We start from the raw sequence: 18991 nt of genomic DNA, 5'->3' as shown, positions 1-18991 counted from the left end.
AAGATTGGGACTTAAAGAAGTAAAGTCAGAAGGTAAAACATTTGACTAGGACAAACCTGGCTAGTATAACCGACCCACACTCCGTTGAGGTCAGTGTCAAATTGCACCTACGTCTTGTTCTATCACGACCATTTACTATCATTGGCACTTTGTGCTTCTTGATGATATTTCTATCTAAAACTTTTTTTAAAAAATTGTATCTCTGGGTCCTGTTTTTGGATTTTTATCATTATGTTAAATACATTTCACTCTATTTTTCTAACTCATTTTAGCAATTTTAATGGAATGTTTTTCAACTTTATCACTGTTTTAGTACTGCCTAAATACATATTGCATCTAAGTTATGCCTCTCTTCTCTGTGCCATAACTACCAAGGATTAAGCTCAGGTTAATTCAGTAACTTTAGTGGTGCATTCCGACAAGTACTGTCATTATTACATGAGGTGGGTACTTATACTTTCAATTAATAATAAGAGGTACCAGCATGAAGACATACAGGGGTCACAGGTGTCACTCTAGGCAGAACGTGTTTCCGAGAGAAAGCCGTCTCAGGAACTCCAGTGCACAAAATTGCTGATATTGTGCGTTATTGGGGGTTGAGCCAGGAGTCTCCCCATTCATGGAAGATAGCCTGAACTACCAGTGGATGCAACTACCATTTGTGGTCCACTAGGTGTCAGTGGCTGAGTTAGTCCATCCTGGCATTTAACTATCCCATCAGGGTGTGCGCCACTAGAAAAATCCCCCATGTGATCCAGCACCTTCCATAAGCCCAGCTCCCCTGACACAGGGTCCACAATCTCACCTCACCATGATGTGTCCTGTTTTGTCTGGGAGCACCTCTACCAGTTTCTATCTGATGGTGGGCAGGAAGACTTTGAATGTTAAGTGAATGCCTGCAACTCCAGTAGGTTAATGTGGAGCCGGTCCTCCGCCAGAGACCAGATGCCACTGACTTCCAACTCTTCCAGATGGCCTTTCCAACACAGAAGGGATGCATCTGCCACCACTGTTAGCTCTGAATGGACTAAGGAGAGGGGCCTACAGCTGCCCCAACATCAGTCCAGCAGCAACCACTGCAGGCCCTTTGCAGTATCCTCTGACATCTAAACCTGACAGGAGAGAGATCCCCTTGTTGCTCTGCCCACTTTCACTGTGACCACAGCCATCCTTTTAGTGAACAGCCAAAGGGCACTGGTGAGGCTAAAGAGAAGCACAGCATAAAGAAAATGCTCTTGTCCCACTGTGAACTGCATAAAGCACCTGTGGTCCTACAGGACGGGGGTGTAGATATAAGCATCCTGAAGTTCAAACCCTACCATCCAGTCTCCAAGGTTGAGGGCAGACAAGACCTGGGCGAGAATGGGTGTCTTGAATTTGTCCTCCCACAGAAAGGCATTGAAAGGGTGATGATCGAAAATAGGACAAAGGTCTCAGTTCTTCTTCAGCCCCAGAAAGTAGCAGGAGTAGAATTCACAAGGACAGGTGGTCCTCCATCAGCCATTCTGAGGGTGGTGGAAGGTCCGGTAGAAAGGAGATAAATAGGAGTGCTTAGCCCCAATGGACAATTTGCTGGACCAACTTTTCTGAAGTGATTATTTGCCATCCTAGAAGAAAATGATAAATCCGACCGCCAACAGGGTGGCTGTGTGTTGAAAAGGACACAATACAGCAGCATTGCAGCTGCAGCAACTGGAGGGGCAGAGGACTGGTTGCATGTTCTCCAATCTGCCCACATTGTCTGTGGTATCCATGGCCTCAACCACAAAATTGCTGGAAGGCTTGTTGAAGCAGTGCTGTGGGCGGCTGTTGACAGTACTAGTTAATCCTACAGAGGTCACAAAGGTAGTGAAATTTCTGGTGAAATTGGCTCACTGGGGCAGAGACACAGAGCTTAACCCTCTGGTATCTTGGCACAAAGCAGTCAAATTTAGCTTAGAGGCAATGTGTAAAGTATTTCTGCAGGACATCAAACAGTTATAAAGTTAAAACACAACACAAGAAACATTCTACACCATTTTAGAAAAATAGAGTACAATTGAATACATTGTTTGAGTCAAAAAGAACAAGAGTCCAATCAGTAGACCCAGAGATATGCAGTTTCTAATTTTTAGGTAAAAACAATGCTTAGTAGCAAAAATCGCCAACTGTGGTCATCTGGGACAAACTTACCAGTTCAGGAAGACTGCGATGGCGCGCTGGCCGGATACAGGAACCAAACTAGGTCCACTGAATATAGTACATTAAATCCAGGTTGAGGAGCGTTGCGAGGTCCTGCATGGAGGATGAGCCATGCAGTGGAGGCTGCAAGGTCCTGCATCATGCAGTGGTGATTCTGAGGAACTGCGGGGTTGCGATGAGAGGTCTGCATCAGTGATGCATAGCATCGCTGGGGTTCCATGGAGCTGCAGGTTCTGTGCTGGGGATGCATCTCGCTGCTGCAGTTCAGATGCAGGGTTGCGAGGAACTGCGTTATCCTTTGTCTGGTCCACCCAAGAAAAGACAGCACGGCTGGCAGAGCACCTCAGGCCCACTTCCAAGGGTCCAGCACAGGGGGACAGCACTTAGAGGGGAAAGACTCACAGAAGGCAGAGTCCAAGTGCTGGGTTCAGAATGGTTGGAGCCATTTCTGTCCCTGAGGCTCTGATTAGGTGACCACCTTACTGGCCCTTAGAGTCACTCTGATTGTCATGGGTTCAAAATGCAGGGCCAAGCAGCAGAGTAGCAGTCCTTCTAGCAGGGCAGCACAGCAGTCTTTCTGAGTCTTTCACTGGTCCACAGGTGTACTGACGAGTTGAGTCTTAGAGTCAAATACTTATACTAGGTGCTTACTTTTAAGTAGGAGATGGTTCTGGAGGTTTCTACCCCCTTAGGTGTTTTGAATTCCTGCCCTCCTGCCCTGGCGCACAAAAGACTGGTGTCAAATCTTTTGTGAGTGCTCAGGCAGTGGATCTGTGATATACAAGTGTGCTAGTAGACAGCCACCCCCACTAATCAAGTTAGAGATGGCTCATCCTTCCAACAACCATTCGCCATTTTTCTCACAGTCTGGGAGCTGTACACAAAGACCAACTGCCAGTTACACCGATTCATGTGATATAGGCTGCAGCCACCAAATCGGTGGGATTAAAAAAAGCCAACTTTCTAAAAGTGGCATTTTCAAGATTGTGACTTAAAATCCAACTTTACCATTAAAGAGAATTTTAAATTGCAATTCTCTAGACACCCCACTCAACATTCTATCTGTTCCTAATTGAAAGTTATCACTTAGTAAATGTAATAAGGTTACTCAATGATATCCTATAGAAGAGATAGGACTTGCAGTATTGAAAATCAATTTTAAGAGTGTTTCACTATCAGTCCATGTAAAAGCTAAAAGTACATGTCCGCTTTTTTAAGATGCACTGCACTCTGCCCTCTGGGCTATTTAGGGATACCCTAGGGGTGACATATATGTATTAAAAAGACAGTTGAGTCCTGGCAAAAGGTTTATTTTGCCCAGTTGAAATGACAGTTTATAACTGCACATACAGGCCACCATGGCAGGCCTGAGACATATTTACAGAGATACATAAGTAGATGGCACAATAAGTGCTGCAAGGCCCACTAGTACCATTTAATTTACAGGCCTTAGGTACTTAAAGTACTACTTTACTAGGGACTTATAAGTAAATTAAAAATGTCAATTGGGTGTAACCCAATTATACCATGTGTAAAGGAGAGAGCACAATCAATTAAGCACTTGTTAGCAGTGGTAAAGTGCCCAGAGTCCTAAAAGCCAACAAAAATGGGTTCAGAAAACAGGAAGATGAAGTCAAACGTTTGGGGATTACCCTGCAGCCCAACATGACCACCCTTCAGCCAAAGGCCATGGTAGACTAATCAATACCTTGATGGGCTTCCCTGCTCAGGCAATAGAACATGGAGGAAGGTCCTGGTGTGCAGGGGCCCTTGTGAGTTCTACTTATCTCTTAACTTAGTTGGAGCTCTCTCCTGTACCACATGAGTTACCCCTGGGGAAGCCCTCCTCTCACTTCTGTCCCCAACCCAAGGAAAACTCAGCTCATAAGGACAGCAACCAACTGAGGCCACAGACAGCTGTCAAGGTCAAGACTCAAGAGGACCAACCACTGCTAAGTGGAAACTCAAAGAGGGAATATTGGGCAGGCCCCTCTTCCAGCCTTGGGGCTGGCAAATAGTTCCTTATGGGCTCCTGGGATTTCTTTGACCTCTGAGGTTTCTCGGAATGGGAGGCAACCACCCCTGGTGTTAGGCACCCTGCTTCCACTCTACCTCCACCGAGTTCTTGGGTGGTATCCTGAGACCAGCTTTTCAACCCAGGGCCCGTACCCTGATGCTGAACAGGTGACAGGGGTGAGTCCTTCCACCCTGGGACTCAGTACCCATTCCAGCTCTGCTGACACTGTGGAGCTTCCACCAGTGGATGGTCTCTTGGAACAGACCAGGGTTGTTAAATTGGGTGCCCTGGGCCTCTGCCCACAAGAACATCCCCTCCTATTCTTAGAAGGGGCATGGGCTCCTTTTCCATCACATTATACTGGGATCTGCCTGCTTCACTGTGTACCTTCTCTTCACTCTGTTCGGAGGAACCGGAACACCGCCAAACTCATGATCGCTCCCAGGTACCTTCCCAGACTCTCTGGTACTAACCCAGAGGTCTGCTTCCTTTGCAAGCTCCCTGGGGTCAGAAATTTGGCAGCCAATCCAGTGTTGAAACAGTTCCTGAGCATGAGCTCTCTCATAATTAGATCATACAGCTCCACAACTACTCACTTGGCTGTCCTTCACCCAATCATTCAGTGCCTTACTGGAGGGGTCCAGAAAATCTTCCCATGACTGGCTTGAAAGTCTTTGACTGTCCTTAAACCTTAAGTGTTAGTCCTCTGAGGATAGCCAACATTGGGTGATAAGGGCTCCTTAGGATATGTGGTCAGCTACCTCTATAGACAACTAGCTATTCCTACCAACATCTGGCATGCAATTCCACAGATTGGCACCCCCGAAACTCCTCTGGGACCCTATGTATTCTAAGGGCTACCTCATAGGCTGCAAACCACCTACCAATATCATCCCCACCTCAAAGCTGTGCACCAGGTCTCTAGGTATGTGGACTCCTAGATCTACTTTGAAAAATGGCTACTACCATTTCTGCTGGACTCTGAAAGCTGTTTGGCCTTCAGGTCCAGCACCTTTAGACTCAGTTCTTAGCCAATAACGTTTCTTTCCTCAAAGGTTCTCTGCATCAGCCTTCTTCTTTAACCAGGGCTCTTTCTGCCTCAGTCTCTCTCTTATACGCTAAGGCTTTTTCTGCCTCAGCTCTTTTCTTTTCTACAAGTCTGGTTAGATGAAGCTTCAGGTCCCTCTCAGCCTGTCTGTCCTTCAATTTATCTCTGATCACTTGTCTCCAATTAGGATTATTTTTTCAAACTGTTTATGTTTTGCTCTCCTTCTTTGAAATCTCAGTTTTCAGTGGAGTCATGGATTGAGCAGCACCTTCTGCTTCAAATATTTTGAACTGAATACCAACTGCTCCCTTCTAGAGCGTTAGACCACATCAGTGCCTGGACATTATTTTTGCTTTTTATTGAGAGCAAGAAAAATTCTAAAAAGGCCACATATTCTCACAAAAGACGCAAATGCCAAATTTTGAAATATTCAGCGCTAACAACCAGGCAAGAAATAAACTATACACATTGGGTTTTTTTATTGTTAAAAGATTGCAAATGAAAAAAGAAAACATGCAACATTGTTCATAAATGTAGACTGTCACCTGTAACAATTCTAGACAACTATAATTGTTTGATGATAATTTCTTGAAAACAGTCACATTGGATAATGTATAATTTTTTTATCATTCAACAATTGCCTAAAATAAAAAAAACACAAAGTGTCTTTGGTTCCATGTAAATAAGGACCTTAAGCTTCAAACTCCGAACATTTTATCCCTCCATACCTTGTGGTCCCCTGTCAGGCAGTCAATCTCAACCTCAGAGCACGCGACTCCATAGGTGAAGTAGTTGTACGCTGTTCCTGTCTTAGTTTCAACGTTGAATCCATAATTAGACAACCTTAACAACAGAAATGGAAAGAAAGAACACAAGTCCACCTTAATGTATCCATTTGTCAAAAGATTAAAAGCAGCTGCTATGTATGCAAGCATAGAAATGTTTTTAGGACACTGCTACACAGGTTCCTGGTCATAGCAGTGTTGATTAGTAAACAATGGGGCACATTTACAAGCTCCTATCGCCATCACAACGACATTTTCAGTGATGTTGTGATGGCGATAGGGCCGCACCTTATTTACAAGGCAACGTTAAGCCACGTAACATGGCTTAACGCTGCCTTATAAATAAGGCCCCCTTTCACGCTATGCTTATAGTGAAAGGGGTGGGCAGTGGGTGTAGCGGTGGGCGTTCCACCGCAACACCCGTTGTTTTTCACGCTGCCCCCTATTTAGAAGTGCAGCATAAATAGGAGGCAGCACCATAATTAAGATCAGGAAAAACCTGGTCTTAAGTTGGCGAAACAAAGAGGCATGCTTTATTTCTCTTCATTTTTGCTTTTTCCATGTGTGCTGTCCTGTGAAGCACACATGGAATAAGCAAAACACCTTGGATTGTTCATATGTAGGAAGGTGTCCCCTTCCTGCACAAAAACTATCCTTACAAAATCACATTTTGTAGCTTCCATATGTGCTTCATTAGGCAGCACACATAGAAGTGACATAATGGCATTTCAGGATTGTTTATGTGCAGCATGGAACACCTTCCTACACATAAACAATCCTCCCCAACACGTAGACACCCTTTCCCTACGGTGCAAGTTTGCCTGCGTTGGCGCTACACTGTTGAGTGTAGCGTCACCGCAGGGGGAAATGCAAGGCTGCACCATATCCTTGTAAATATGGTGCAGCCTTGCGTTTCTGAAGTGGTGGAGTGAGGCGTTAAGCCATGATGGCTAACGCCTCACTCCGCCACTTCCTTGTGCATATGCTCCAATGTATCTTCTAAATAGAGCAGCGGAAGAATAAAATATCAGGAGACGCACTAAGAAATTTACATTAAAATAGCCCAAACTTTTTATGTGCAGAGTCTCAGCCACAAGTGTGGAGACTCCGCAGTCATAAAGATACTAATCGTAAAATACACTTGTGAATAGGAAAAAAACAGAAACTTGCACAAAAGTGTACATTTACGATTGTGAATCGGGCACTAATTTTTAAACACTCATACATTTACAAGAAGTTCTTAACATGATAAGAGGTGATGGAGAATGCGGGAAACATCGGTAGTTAAAAAAAATTTCAGAGGAGAATAATATAAGGCCTGGTCATTATAATGGGCATAATATCGAGTAAAAAATATCGAGTGGGCAAAATATCGAGTAAAAAATATAGAATGGGCAAAATATCGACTGGACAGAATATAGACTACAAAAATATCGAACAGAATAGCAGTAATATCGAATCAAAAATATAGAATGGACACAATATCAAATGGACAGACTATAGACAGCAAAAATATCGATTTTGAGATAAGTTAATATTGATTTTTTAATGATATCGAATTTTTAAAGTGTGTTTTTATGTTAGTATATGTGTGAAAAGTGTATATTTATTTTATAATTTATTTTAAGTAATTCATTTTGTGGTATTTAATTTTTGCGTAATATAATTCTGTAGCGGGTTGTGGGTTTATAGGGGAATAGGGTGGGAAGTAATTTAATTATAATTATTTAAATATTTTCATTTATTTATTGGTATTTAATTTGAATTATTTGTTAATTTTCAATTGGTAATTAATTAAAATATAATTGGTCATTTATTTTTATTAATTGATAATTATGGTAATTTTATTAATATATTTTCTGTAGCGGGTTGTGGGTTTTTAGGGGAATTGGGTGGGAAGTAATTTAATTTTAATTATTCAAAAAATTAAATCTTTTTATTGGTATTTATTTTGAAATAATTGTTAATTATTTTCCAATTGTTAATTGATTAATTGTTAATTGGTAATTCATTTGTATTAATAGGTAATTATTTTTAAGTAATTAATTTTCATTTTTATTTTTAATTGTTTAATTATTATATTAAATTGGTAACTACTTTTAATTAGTTTGTAATTGGTATTAATATTTAATTAATTTTTATTTATATGTGAAGTATTTACTTTCCCTACTGTTGCACTCACTGGAGTGGGAATAGTAATTTTTACCTTCCTGCTATCTAACGCTTTCCCTACTCTTGCACTCCCTGGAGTGGGAATAGCAATTTTTACCCCTACGCTATCCAACGCTTTCCCTACTGTTGCACTCCCTGGAGTGGGAATAGCAATTTTTACCCCTACGCTATCCAACGCTTTCCCTACTATTGCACTCCCTGAAGTGGGAATAGCAATTTTTACCCCAACGCTATCCAACGCTTTCCCTACTGTTGCACTCCCTGGAGTGGGAATAGTAATTTTTACCCCTACGCTATCCAACGCTTTCCCTACTGTTGCACTCTTTGGAGTGGGAATAGTAATTTTTACCCTTCCGCTATCCAACTATTTCCCTACTGTTGCACTCACTGGAGCGGTAATAGTAATTTTTACCCCTACGCTATCCAACGCTTTACCTACTGTTGCACTCTCTGGAGTGGGAATAGTAATGTTTACTCTCCCGCTATCCAACGCTTTCCCTACTGTTGCAGTCACTGGAGTGGGAATATTAATTTTTACCCCTACGCTATCCAACGTTTTCCCTACTGTTGCACATTCCTGTAGTGGGAATATTATTTTTTACCTCTACGCTATCCAACACTTTCCCTACTGTGGCACTCACTGGAGTGGGAATAGTAATTTTTACCCCTACGCTATCCAATGCTTTCCCGACTGTTGCACTCTTTGGAGTGGGGATAGTAATTTTTACCCTTCCGCTATCCAACCCTTTCCCTACTGTTGCACTCACTGGAGTGGGAATAGTAATTTTTACCTATACGCTATCCAACGCTTTCCCTACTGTTGCACTCACTGGAGTGGGAATAGTAATTTTTACCCTTCCGCTATCCAATGCTTTCCCTACTGTTGCAGTCACTGGAGTGGGAATAGTAATTCTTACCCCTACGCTATCCAACGTTTTCCCTATTGTCGCACTTCCTGGAGTGGGAATATTAATTTTTACCTCTACGCTATCCAAAGCTTTCCCTACTGTTACCCTCACTGGAGTGGGAATAGTAATTTTTACCCCTACGCTCGCTATCTAACGCTTTCCCTACTTTTGCACTGTCTGGAGTGGGAATAGTAATTTTTACCCCTACGCTATCCAACGCTTTCTCTACTGTTGCACTCTTTGGAGTGGGAATAGTAATTTTGACCCTCCCGCTATCCAACGCTTTCCCTACTGTTGCACTCCCTGGAGTGGGAATAGTAATTTTTACCCCTACGCTATCCAACGCTTTCCCTACTGTTGCACTCCCTGGAGTGGGAATAGTAATTGTATCCCCTACGCTATCCAACGCTTTCCTTACTGTTGCACTCTTTGGAGTGGGAATAGTAAATTTTAACCTCATGCTATCCTACTGTAAAAATATAGTATATTTTTTATTCATAATTATGTTTATATATATATATATGTACTAAAAAATTAAATTGTATGTTTATTTATTTTTAACTTATATTAATTATTTATTAATTTTAAGGTTATTTAAGTATTTTAAATATGTTTAAGTCAATTATATTTATTATTTCAGTACTTTTAAATTACTTTTAAGATATTATAAAAATTTGATATTTTGACTAACTATATTTTTTACAACAATATTTTTGATTCAATATTTTTGTACTTACCTGTTTGGAGATAGGAAGTCGATATTTTGGTATTCTATATTTTCACTCGATGTTTTGCTATGCCAATATTTATGTCATCGATATTATGTCAGTGATCCTATTATAATACCACTATATGGAAAGGTGCTAAGGGTGAGCCCTCACGTAGTTGCTTCATATCAATGAAGAACACAAAAAGGTGATGGGAGGAATGCCTGAGTGAATCTCAGCCACTGGTAATTACTCGGGCTGCAGCCCTGTCCATTGTTTCTTTGCCCACCATGAATCTCAGATTAGACACAGCTATATGCTAGTCAGCTTTGGTCCTCCTCCAATATGAACAGCCCAGCTTGAATGGCTCACGAGGTCTTCTCTGAATCTGACACAAATAACCCAAGACAAGTTTTTGCCTAACTTGGCCTCTCCAGCCAAGAGTAGCTTGGTTCCAGTGGCATAGTGAGCGCAGGACTCATATTTGGGGACATCTGACGCACTTAGGGGATCACACTCAAAGACAGAAAAGAGTGATGGATGAAATGCTAGAAATAGCCGCAGCCACTGGCAACTTCGGGGTGCATCCCAGTGCCTTATTTTTTTGCCAACCGTGTTAATTCAGATTAGATAAAACCATATGCAAATCTGCCCCAGTCCTGCTCCAATAGGTACAGTCCAGTTCGAAGTACCAAGCAAGGCCTTATTTAAAACTGAACACAAGCAACCCAAAACTAGTTACGCCTTATTTGTATTTTTCCATGCAGCACCCTAAATGTTGTTATGCCCAGTAATGGGTCCTGTGCTCACTATGTCACTGAAACCAAGCTACACCCTACTGATGAGCCCGAATCAGGGCAAAAGCAGTCTTGGGTTGCTTGTGTTCAAGTTTTTGTATACACTGGGTCCAAACTGAGGAAGCATTATGTTCAAAATAACAATGGATTGGGATGCAGCCAATGCAATTTCCAATGGCTACCATTAATTCAAGCATTCTACCCATCACTTGTTTGTATACTTCACTGCAGCATATTACCACAGTGTGAAGCATTGTAATAAAGGTGCAGGCTTCTGAGCAGAGTTTTGGGCATTGGCACTCAATCTCTTACAAGTTAAGCACCGGAGTGAAAGAATATGCTAGAAACAGCTAAGAAAACATGAATGGATATTAACGTCTGGTTTTGAGGGGATTTCAAGGCCTGTGAATGATGAGTGTACGAGAAGAGTGTAATAAGGAAAGCTGTATTTCAGAGAAGGCAGTGTGTGAGTGTCAGTGGAAGGTTTAAGTGAGAGGTAAGTGCCAGATGTAGGTGTAAGAGAGTCCTTCAAACAGCAGTTTGGTATAAACAGTATGTGGTATACAGGAGGAGCTTAGGGAGAAAGATGTTAGACGAAGGTGCGAACTGAGGATTAAAAACGTAGTTGTTAGAAAGTTATGTGGGTGGCAAGATAGGAGTTAGAAGAAGGGTGGTGTGTGGGTGCACAGACTGAGAGAAAAGCATGTTGGAGCAAGAGAGCAGGGTATCAGAAGACAGAGAGAGCAGGGGCATGTGATACAGCTTTAAATACGAGGGTGGGCAGTGGGTATATGAGCTGGAGAAAGGGCATGAGGCAGAGAAAGCCAAGAATGTGGGAAGCCTATGAGTCTGAGGAAGGAGGGTGAGTGAGTGCGAGAGAGAGAGCACAGGCATGAGAGGATGCTGTGTGAGAGAGGGGAGGGGCAGTTTTGGACACAGGAAATCGTAAGTTGATACCTAAGGGTCCTCCAGAAGTGGATTTCTTAAAATCAATATAATCTGCAAATGTGGCACCAATCTCAGATGGAGGGACTTGAATGTATGTAGTTTCACATAGGCTGGCAAACATTATTGCATCCTCCCTAGGAGACGGCGAGTGTGATAGGCAGTAAGGCAGAAGAGGAATTAATAATGGAGGGGGTTGAGAGGCACAAGAGAGTGAGATTTGAGAGGGAGAATGGAAGTGTAGGAATAAGGTAGCAGTGTAGGAGAGATAAGGGTGAGAGAGGTGCCAGACAGAAAAGTGTGTCAAGGGGAGGGTAGGAGTTAAGGATCAAAAGAGATTATTGTGAAAGTAGTAATTGAAATGGGGAAAGGAGAACAGAATAGGTGAGCATATGAGTGAGAGGGAGAGTGGAAAAGAGAGCAAAAGAGAAAGAGAGAGATTTTGTCCTGGAATGGCCATGCCAGACAGTGATTTCTCCTTATATCTCATTTAAGACTGTGAGCGGTAAGATCTCTGTAAAGGTATACCAAGGCTCCAGCATTGAAAAATGTGCATCTGTCTGTCTCTCAACACTCAAATAGTTGGGGCTGCTGCATGTCTAGGCACATTGACCTGTATGTGGGTCAATGATTTTATCATAAGTCAAGGTTGAGCTCATGTGACAAAACCCTCTGTGAAACTGGCTACCGATTTCCAAGAGTAGAAGCACACCTTTGTCTGAATACCTCTCTGCTGTCCCAGTCAGAAGACATTCACAGGCTTGGCCTGCACCTTGAAATGACATTCTAGTTCAGACCCATTTACAGGGCTCTCAGATCACACCTCTACCCAAAGTCAGATGCCTACTTTCAAAGATATGGAATAAGCAGATGGGTTAATGGTTATATCCAATTGTTCTGCAAGCTCTACTTTTCTTGCACTCAAGTCTTTTCCATTTCTCTTCTTGCTACTGTTTCATTCACGTTGACACTACCCCGTTATCAGCATCTTACTTGTTTGTGGCATGATCTCCTACCACCTTTATCACTAATGACCTCTTACTTTTCTCCTCTGTCACCTTCCCTCAACAGTACCATCTTCATCCCTGTCACTATGGCCCCATCACTAAAATAAGAGCTGTTAATGACAGTCTGACCACTGTGTTGTATGCAATCTTGTTGACTATCGTCAGTAGACACACACACAAATACACTCTTTCTCCTTGTTCAATTAATTACTTCATGTAGAAATGACACCAAACACCCAGTGCTGGACACATAAGCCTGCCATTCCTTGGACAACAAAAGTAGGTAATAGGTGGGGAATTATTAGTGTGAGAAATGTGTATCTTATCAAACATAGGCGATGTGGATCTTATCAAGATCTCCATTACAGTAATAGCGAAGGTGGTGAAACTGTTGAAAATATTGTCTTGTTGGGATAGGAAGACCTAGGAAATGCACCATTGTCTAACTTTATTTTAAAAGATCCATCAAAGCATGCTGGCAAAATACCATATTAGTTCCAATTCCTCTGCCCAAGCAGTAAGTAGTTTCTAGTTCAGAGTGGATGGTATACCTTGCTGTGCCGTGACCATTCTGGATTGTTTGCACCAAACTGTCCCAAACTTCATTGGGAGAGCTTGTAAGATCTAGCCAACCATGGTTCATAAAGAATGGGTATGTCTGCCCATTAAGCAGTTGGCATTGTCTGACCGGTGGGCTAGTCTGGCTGAGGAAAACATCTGCTTTCCAAAGGTCTAAAGAATTTAAAACTTTCTGTCAAGAGGAGTTGTGGAAAAAGAACTTTGGTTCACCCTACTGGTGGAAGCTTGAACTACCAAACTGTCATGTGTAGGGAGATGTGACAAAAAATCCAGGTGGCTCTGGAATCCTGACTATGCATTGGGGGAGAGGAACAGAGCTCACAACAGGTGCCAATTACATTATTTGTCAGCGCATCACTAAATGGAAGTAAAGATTCAGATGAAGTTTGTCCTGGTGGTAATAACTCTGCTAGTACATTCGTATTGCCATCAATTTTTGACCGATCTACTCCGAAAACTTCCACTGCAAGTCTCAATTTCACAGCAAAAGAGCACTCTCTTATGTTGATGGTCCATGGGGAGAACACAACTCAGTATCCAGGAAGCGTCAACTTTACACACCAGAGGGGGACTGTATGGAGATCTCACAACATTCCCTACAAGGATTAAACTCTTTAGCCATAGGAAGGGACATAGGGGCCGATTACGATGGCGGGCAGACTTAAGTCCGCCCACCATCGTAGCAGGGTCGGGACCGCCCGCCTGCAAAGCAGTGGTCCTGCACCCCTAATTATGATGCGACCTCCACCGTGGCGGTCACATCTTGCAATTTAACATTGCGGCAGGTGCTGATGGCTGCAGCACCTGCGCAATAGTAAATGGCCATGTTGTGCATTTCCCTGCAGAATGTGGCAGGCACCGTGCGTTGCCTGTCACCTTGTGCAGGGATATGTAAGGGGGTATCATGGGTACCCCCCCCCGTGCACAACTGCCACTCCCCAAAGAGGGGGCCCGCCAGCCTTGTGATCTGTCGGGTGGTGCCTTCGGGGCACCGCCCCTATATCCCCGGCCTTCTCCGCCCCACCAGGCAATCGTTATGATTGCCTGTGGCGAAAGCGTGGCGGGCGCTCTGGATCTGCATATTAAGACGTGGAAAGAAAGGAACCGACATCAGAGTAGCACTTATATGAAGATTAGTTTGTCACTTCCAGGGTGGAACGATTCAACAAGGAGCTGCACAATGCCACCTACCGTTGCACTGAGGCAATGGTGTTTTAACCATCTGGATCTTGTCTTGCGCAATGATACTCTAATGGTGAGGAATCTGTGGTTAGAAGCAATCATTAGAAACAGCATTTTAAAACTAGGGGGTATTAGCTTGTTTAAAAAATGTCAGTTTTTCAACAAGTAGAGTAAATGTTCTGACTTCAATGTTATAATGCTTGGATGCAAACAGTCTGGAAAAATAAGTGATGGCTGTAAATTACATCCCGTTGTGTGTCTCTGACACCCAATCTCAGGGTTTGATCTTGTATAGTCAGCAAACAATGTGAGAGGTCCTGCCCCAACCCTTGGGCTTGTCATAGATTGTTCTTTGGCCTAAGTCCAGCAGACTCTTATAAACTGATGCCTATGATAGCAAAAAGGTTGGCTAGACAAAATAACAGCTAGAGTTGCATGCAGTGACAGCTGGGCTGTCAGGATAATCCAACAGCCGGAGTTACATGCAGTAACGGCAGTGGTGCTAGAGCAATTTTACGAGCTGCCATCAATGTTACTCCACCGAAATCATAGAAATCGTTAAAACTCCAATCATCACACAAAGAAGAAGTGTAGCAAAAGAATCACACCAATTCAGCAGAAGTGTGCTATGGGTATGGTATGTAGCCAGTGGTCCATTGTGGAGCACATTGTCACAGATATATTACAAATGCATGGTGTGGTAATGCACTGTCATTATAGACAGCACTTTTTCCAATGAAACTGTCACTAAATTTGCACAGACATGCAGTTTACTGATAAAACTATATAACACACAAACAACATTTGGAAGTAGTGTTTCGGTGAATATTTATCATTTGCACATCACCAAGTAAAGTGTCTTGATTCGTGTTGATCCTATTATAAAGCTTGTTTCCATAACATTACAAAAATGCTTAATTTGTGGTTTCTTACTGCTGATATATTTTGAAATATTTGTACAGTCCATTTGCAGGTATTTAGATGTGGTTGTGATAGAAAAAATGACATCCTAGAACTTTTCTTCACACTCCTTGTAGTCCAGCAAGATTGGCATACATTTCACTTCACAAAACCCTCTCACTTTGTAGCCAGAGAATGAAAAGTACACACCAATCACAATGTTTGGAGAATAAGCAACAATTTGTCAGAATACATAGCCTGACATTTTCCCTAATCTCTGAATGGAATGACAGTGAATGTGACAAGCTAAATACAACATTGTTACAGCATTTTCTATTGCTCATTCACATTCTGAACACCAGCACTGTTATTTCTGGGGGTGCTGTGGCACCCCCTACATCCCTTCCTCCTGCACCTTTGCGTGACAGCAGCAAAACTGGTAGGATATGACAGAAGTAGGAGTAACAGCTTTATGACAGCAGGATGTCACAACAAAAGAGATTATAGCAGTGAGAGTGGACTCAGTTGCTGCAGAATGATTTTCAGGAGGGAGTTAAGCTTCACTGCTGCTGCTCTGCTTCAGCTCTTCAGAAGAGAAGGGCTGCTTACACTGCTGCTTTATGTATGCATCTTTTGTGATGGAGAGAAGCTTGCAATCCTGCAATTTTGCTCATATTCTGTGTGAGGAGCTTATGCTGCTCCACATGTTGACTATTAAAGGCTACAGTTGACCATGACATGAAGAATTGTTCTAGATCTCCACAGTATGGCCAGTGGAAAGGTGTGGTGCAGCTGACTTTGTAGCACAGGGTTCACGGTTTGATCCCCGGCTCCGGAGGCAGCTCAGCTCATCACCATGTGACTCTGGGCAATACCTCACTTAATTTCCATGATGGCCCCCAGCGCCTTGAGACCTGTAAGGGTGAGTAGTTTGCGCTTTACAAATACGATTTACATTTATATTTATTTACATAGCATGTAATCTAGGCGCTCACATCAACATTTGTAGATGCATAGGAAGCCCAACTACAGTCTATGTAAATGGCAGGTTTGTTGATATCTGCAGCTCAGAACTCCTTGCGGTTTTAAACAATATGTGCCTCACACTATATTTCAAAGTGCCCTACCCCAGGATTTTGACTAGTGTTCAATCAAAACATGCATGACACACTTTAAATACTTTTTAGAATAATTGTGGATAACTCGTATCCAAAGGACCCGATCGCCCTCTACAGTACGTCGTTGTTAGCAATCGTGCTCAGGAGATCTGGTAACAACATATGGGCCGAAACACATCTACTATCCTAGTGGAGGTCATATATGACTGCTTACAAATGGACTCTGATTAGCAAGATAAAAATCCTCTGTTCTTCAAAATAGAAAGAATCCTTACCACCAGCAATTTGGACACATTTAACATCTGTATGTGGAATGCTTTTGCATATACGTATACCAGTACAATATGAGCCTTCATATGCTACTTATGCTTATAAATCTTGTAAAGAAATGTCATATGATATTTTAAAGAAAATACTGAAATGCATCAAACTATGCCACATTCTACATTTCCTGTCATGGTGCAATGTTGGTGCTAAAATAAATCATGTAATGCATTTATAAGAAGGTATATAGCCAATATGTAATTTATTTGGCCAGCTGGTATATGTATAGCTGATTGCACCCTAGCTAAGAACACTTCTGTTTTTAGAACTCCTGTTGCTGACAGCTGTTTTATACCAATTTTGCCTAAGGAAAGCTTGAACTCCTGTTTGCCATGAAATGCATTTATGGTGTATTAATAAAGGTGTGACATTACCCTTTTCATTATACAAATGGTAAACGTTTTGATATTGTGAATGCCTGTTTTAATAACTGATGAAAAGAGTGAGCTCTCACAAACATGTGAATAACGTGTTTTAGCATGCAAAAGAAGGATCCAGAGTTTTCAGAATTACCTTGAACATTGTATAAAAATGTACATAACTGTCCTGGACTTTTAGCTTAATTCACGTTGCATGTTATGTATTTTGATACTAGTATTAAAGGGGAAATAACAAGCACCAGAGAAAAAAAGGCTATTGGCTGAAAAGTCAGGAGTGGCTGTAGTTATCACACATGACCTGGAGCCACGTGGCAGCAGTATATAAAGGATAGTAAAAATGAATTTATTTGTCTTTTTTCTCCTCCTACTGAACTTGAATTTGTACATTTTATTTTGGACACATTCAATTTTAGTATGATTAATGATATTCCCGGTGACTGACCCACAGCGAGTCACAACCTCCAGCTACGCCTATTGTCCAGGACCCTGTTCCAATAGGATGTCATGGTTCTAAAGGGAAATCAACTCTTGAACACGCAGTGGAGTCACACTGAAACTAAAACCCGTACGCTGCAGAAGAGCACGACGGGTCTGCTGCTTCACAAAGAAAATGGCCGCTGCCAAACCTGTCTTGGGTACGGGGATTGGCGTCCCCTCTATGAAATTAGTGAGTGGGCTTCATCCAATTGTTACCACCCCTGACCTGAGACCCTGATATTCCAAATACCAGATATTTCCTTTTAAAGGATTTCTAGTATTGCACTTTCCCATGTTCTTCTTATCTTTTAGTTGTTTCCTACGTTTATCTTTGGTTAGTTCCACTTCTGGATCTTTCCCTTTTATTTCAGAGTTGCAAAGTGTAAGCTTAACAATTGATATATGTGGTAATAAGACAAAATATTGACGCAAAACCATTGCCCTCCAAAATATATTGACCTTATATATATTGTAAAGCAGAAAAATTGTGTGGTCGAAATTAAAAAATGAAAGTTACATTATTTTTTATAAAACAAATATATATATAAAAAAATAGCAAAATATACAAATACTAACTAATTATTGTAAACATATGTAGAAATAAATAAGACTAGAAAAACATTTTAACCACTTATCATACATTGTAATATGAAATTATTTTAAAAATAAGTTTATTAAGCAATTAAAAATAAATCTTAAATAAAAATACACGACAGTAAAAGATTTAAAATCTATAACTAAAATGGATACTATTAAAATACAAAATTATAGTAATTGTAAAAAACTAATAAATAGAAAATAAATATTTTAAAAATTCTGAAATGTTAAATTCAATATGCTCAAAATAGCTTTAAAAAATACCAGAATAAAGTAAAACATAGGCCTGGGCAGAATTGCAATGACAGTGGAGTAATCAGGGTTATTCTGGAACATCTGTACTACTCTTTGACACAGAATTACTGATAATTACAAAATTCCTCCTACTCATGTAATTAATAGTGATTTGAGGAAACAATCCTACAGTGAGAGCACATTTAGCAAGATGGAGTGGCCACTTGTGCTCGCTGTTCATGTTTTGCTGTATTTAGCACTTTTTCTTAGCACAAGATACATCCTTGCATCCATCTAGTGAGCTTGAGCAACTGCTTCTGTTGTATTTAGTCCTATTTCTTAGCACAAAATGCATCGCTGCAGCTATTTTCATTAAGTGGTGGAATTCTTATGCTAAGAAACAGCATTAAACACAGAATTACCCTTCTTGCATTATTACTCGTAATCTCTTGGAATTCTTAAGTAATTCCGCATGATAATACTACACAGAATTACTCGAATTACACCCACCCCCAATAACATGTGGTATCCTATCTCCAATTCAAAATTATTGGTTAAATGATGTTAAATGATGAAAAAATAATTTCTGTACAGTTTTCTAACTTCAATTCTACAAATATTGAGCAGTGTAAT

At 41.4% G+C, this 18991-nt stretch overlaps 1 protein-coding gene across 2 annotated transcripts in view; it reads right to left on the bottom strand.

Annotated features, from left to right (window-relative positions):
- The window catches only part of LOC147709416 (xanthine dehydrogenase/oxidase-like), a 736168-nt gene that overhangs the window by 57226 nt on the left and 659951 nt on the right, over positions 1–18991 (bottom strand). For both annotated transcript variants that reach the window (XR_015296692.1, XM_086927985.1), the window contains exon 32: positions 5975–6089. Coding sequence is in view for 1 of the 2 variants with exons in the window: in XM_086927985.1 (XP_086784111.1) it covers positions 5975–6089 (115 nt within the window). In the remaining variant the exon portion in view is untranslated. The remainder of the gene's footprint in view (positions 1–5974; positions 6090–18991) is intronic.

The sequence above is a fragment of the Lissotriton vulgaris genome, chromosome 6 (assembly GCF_964263255.1).
Source record: "Lissotriton vulgaris chromosome 6, aLisVul1.2, whole genome shotgun sequence".
Classification (NCBI taxonomy): Eukaryota; Metazoa; Chordata; class Amphibia; order Caudata; family Salamandridae; genus Lissotriton; species Lissotriton vulgaris.
This window is presented reverse-complemented; position numbering and strand designations above follow the sequence as displayed.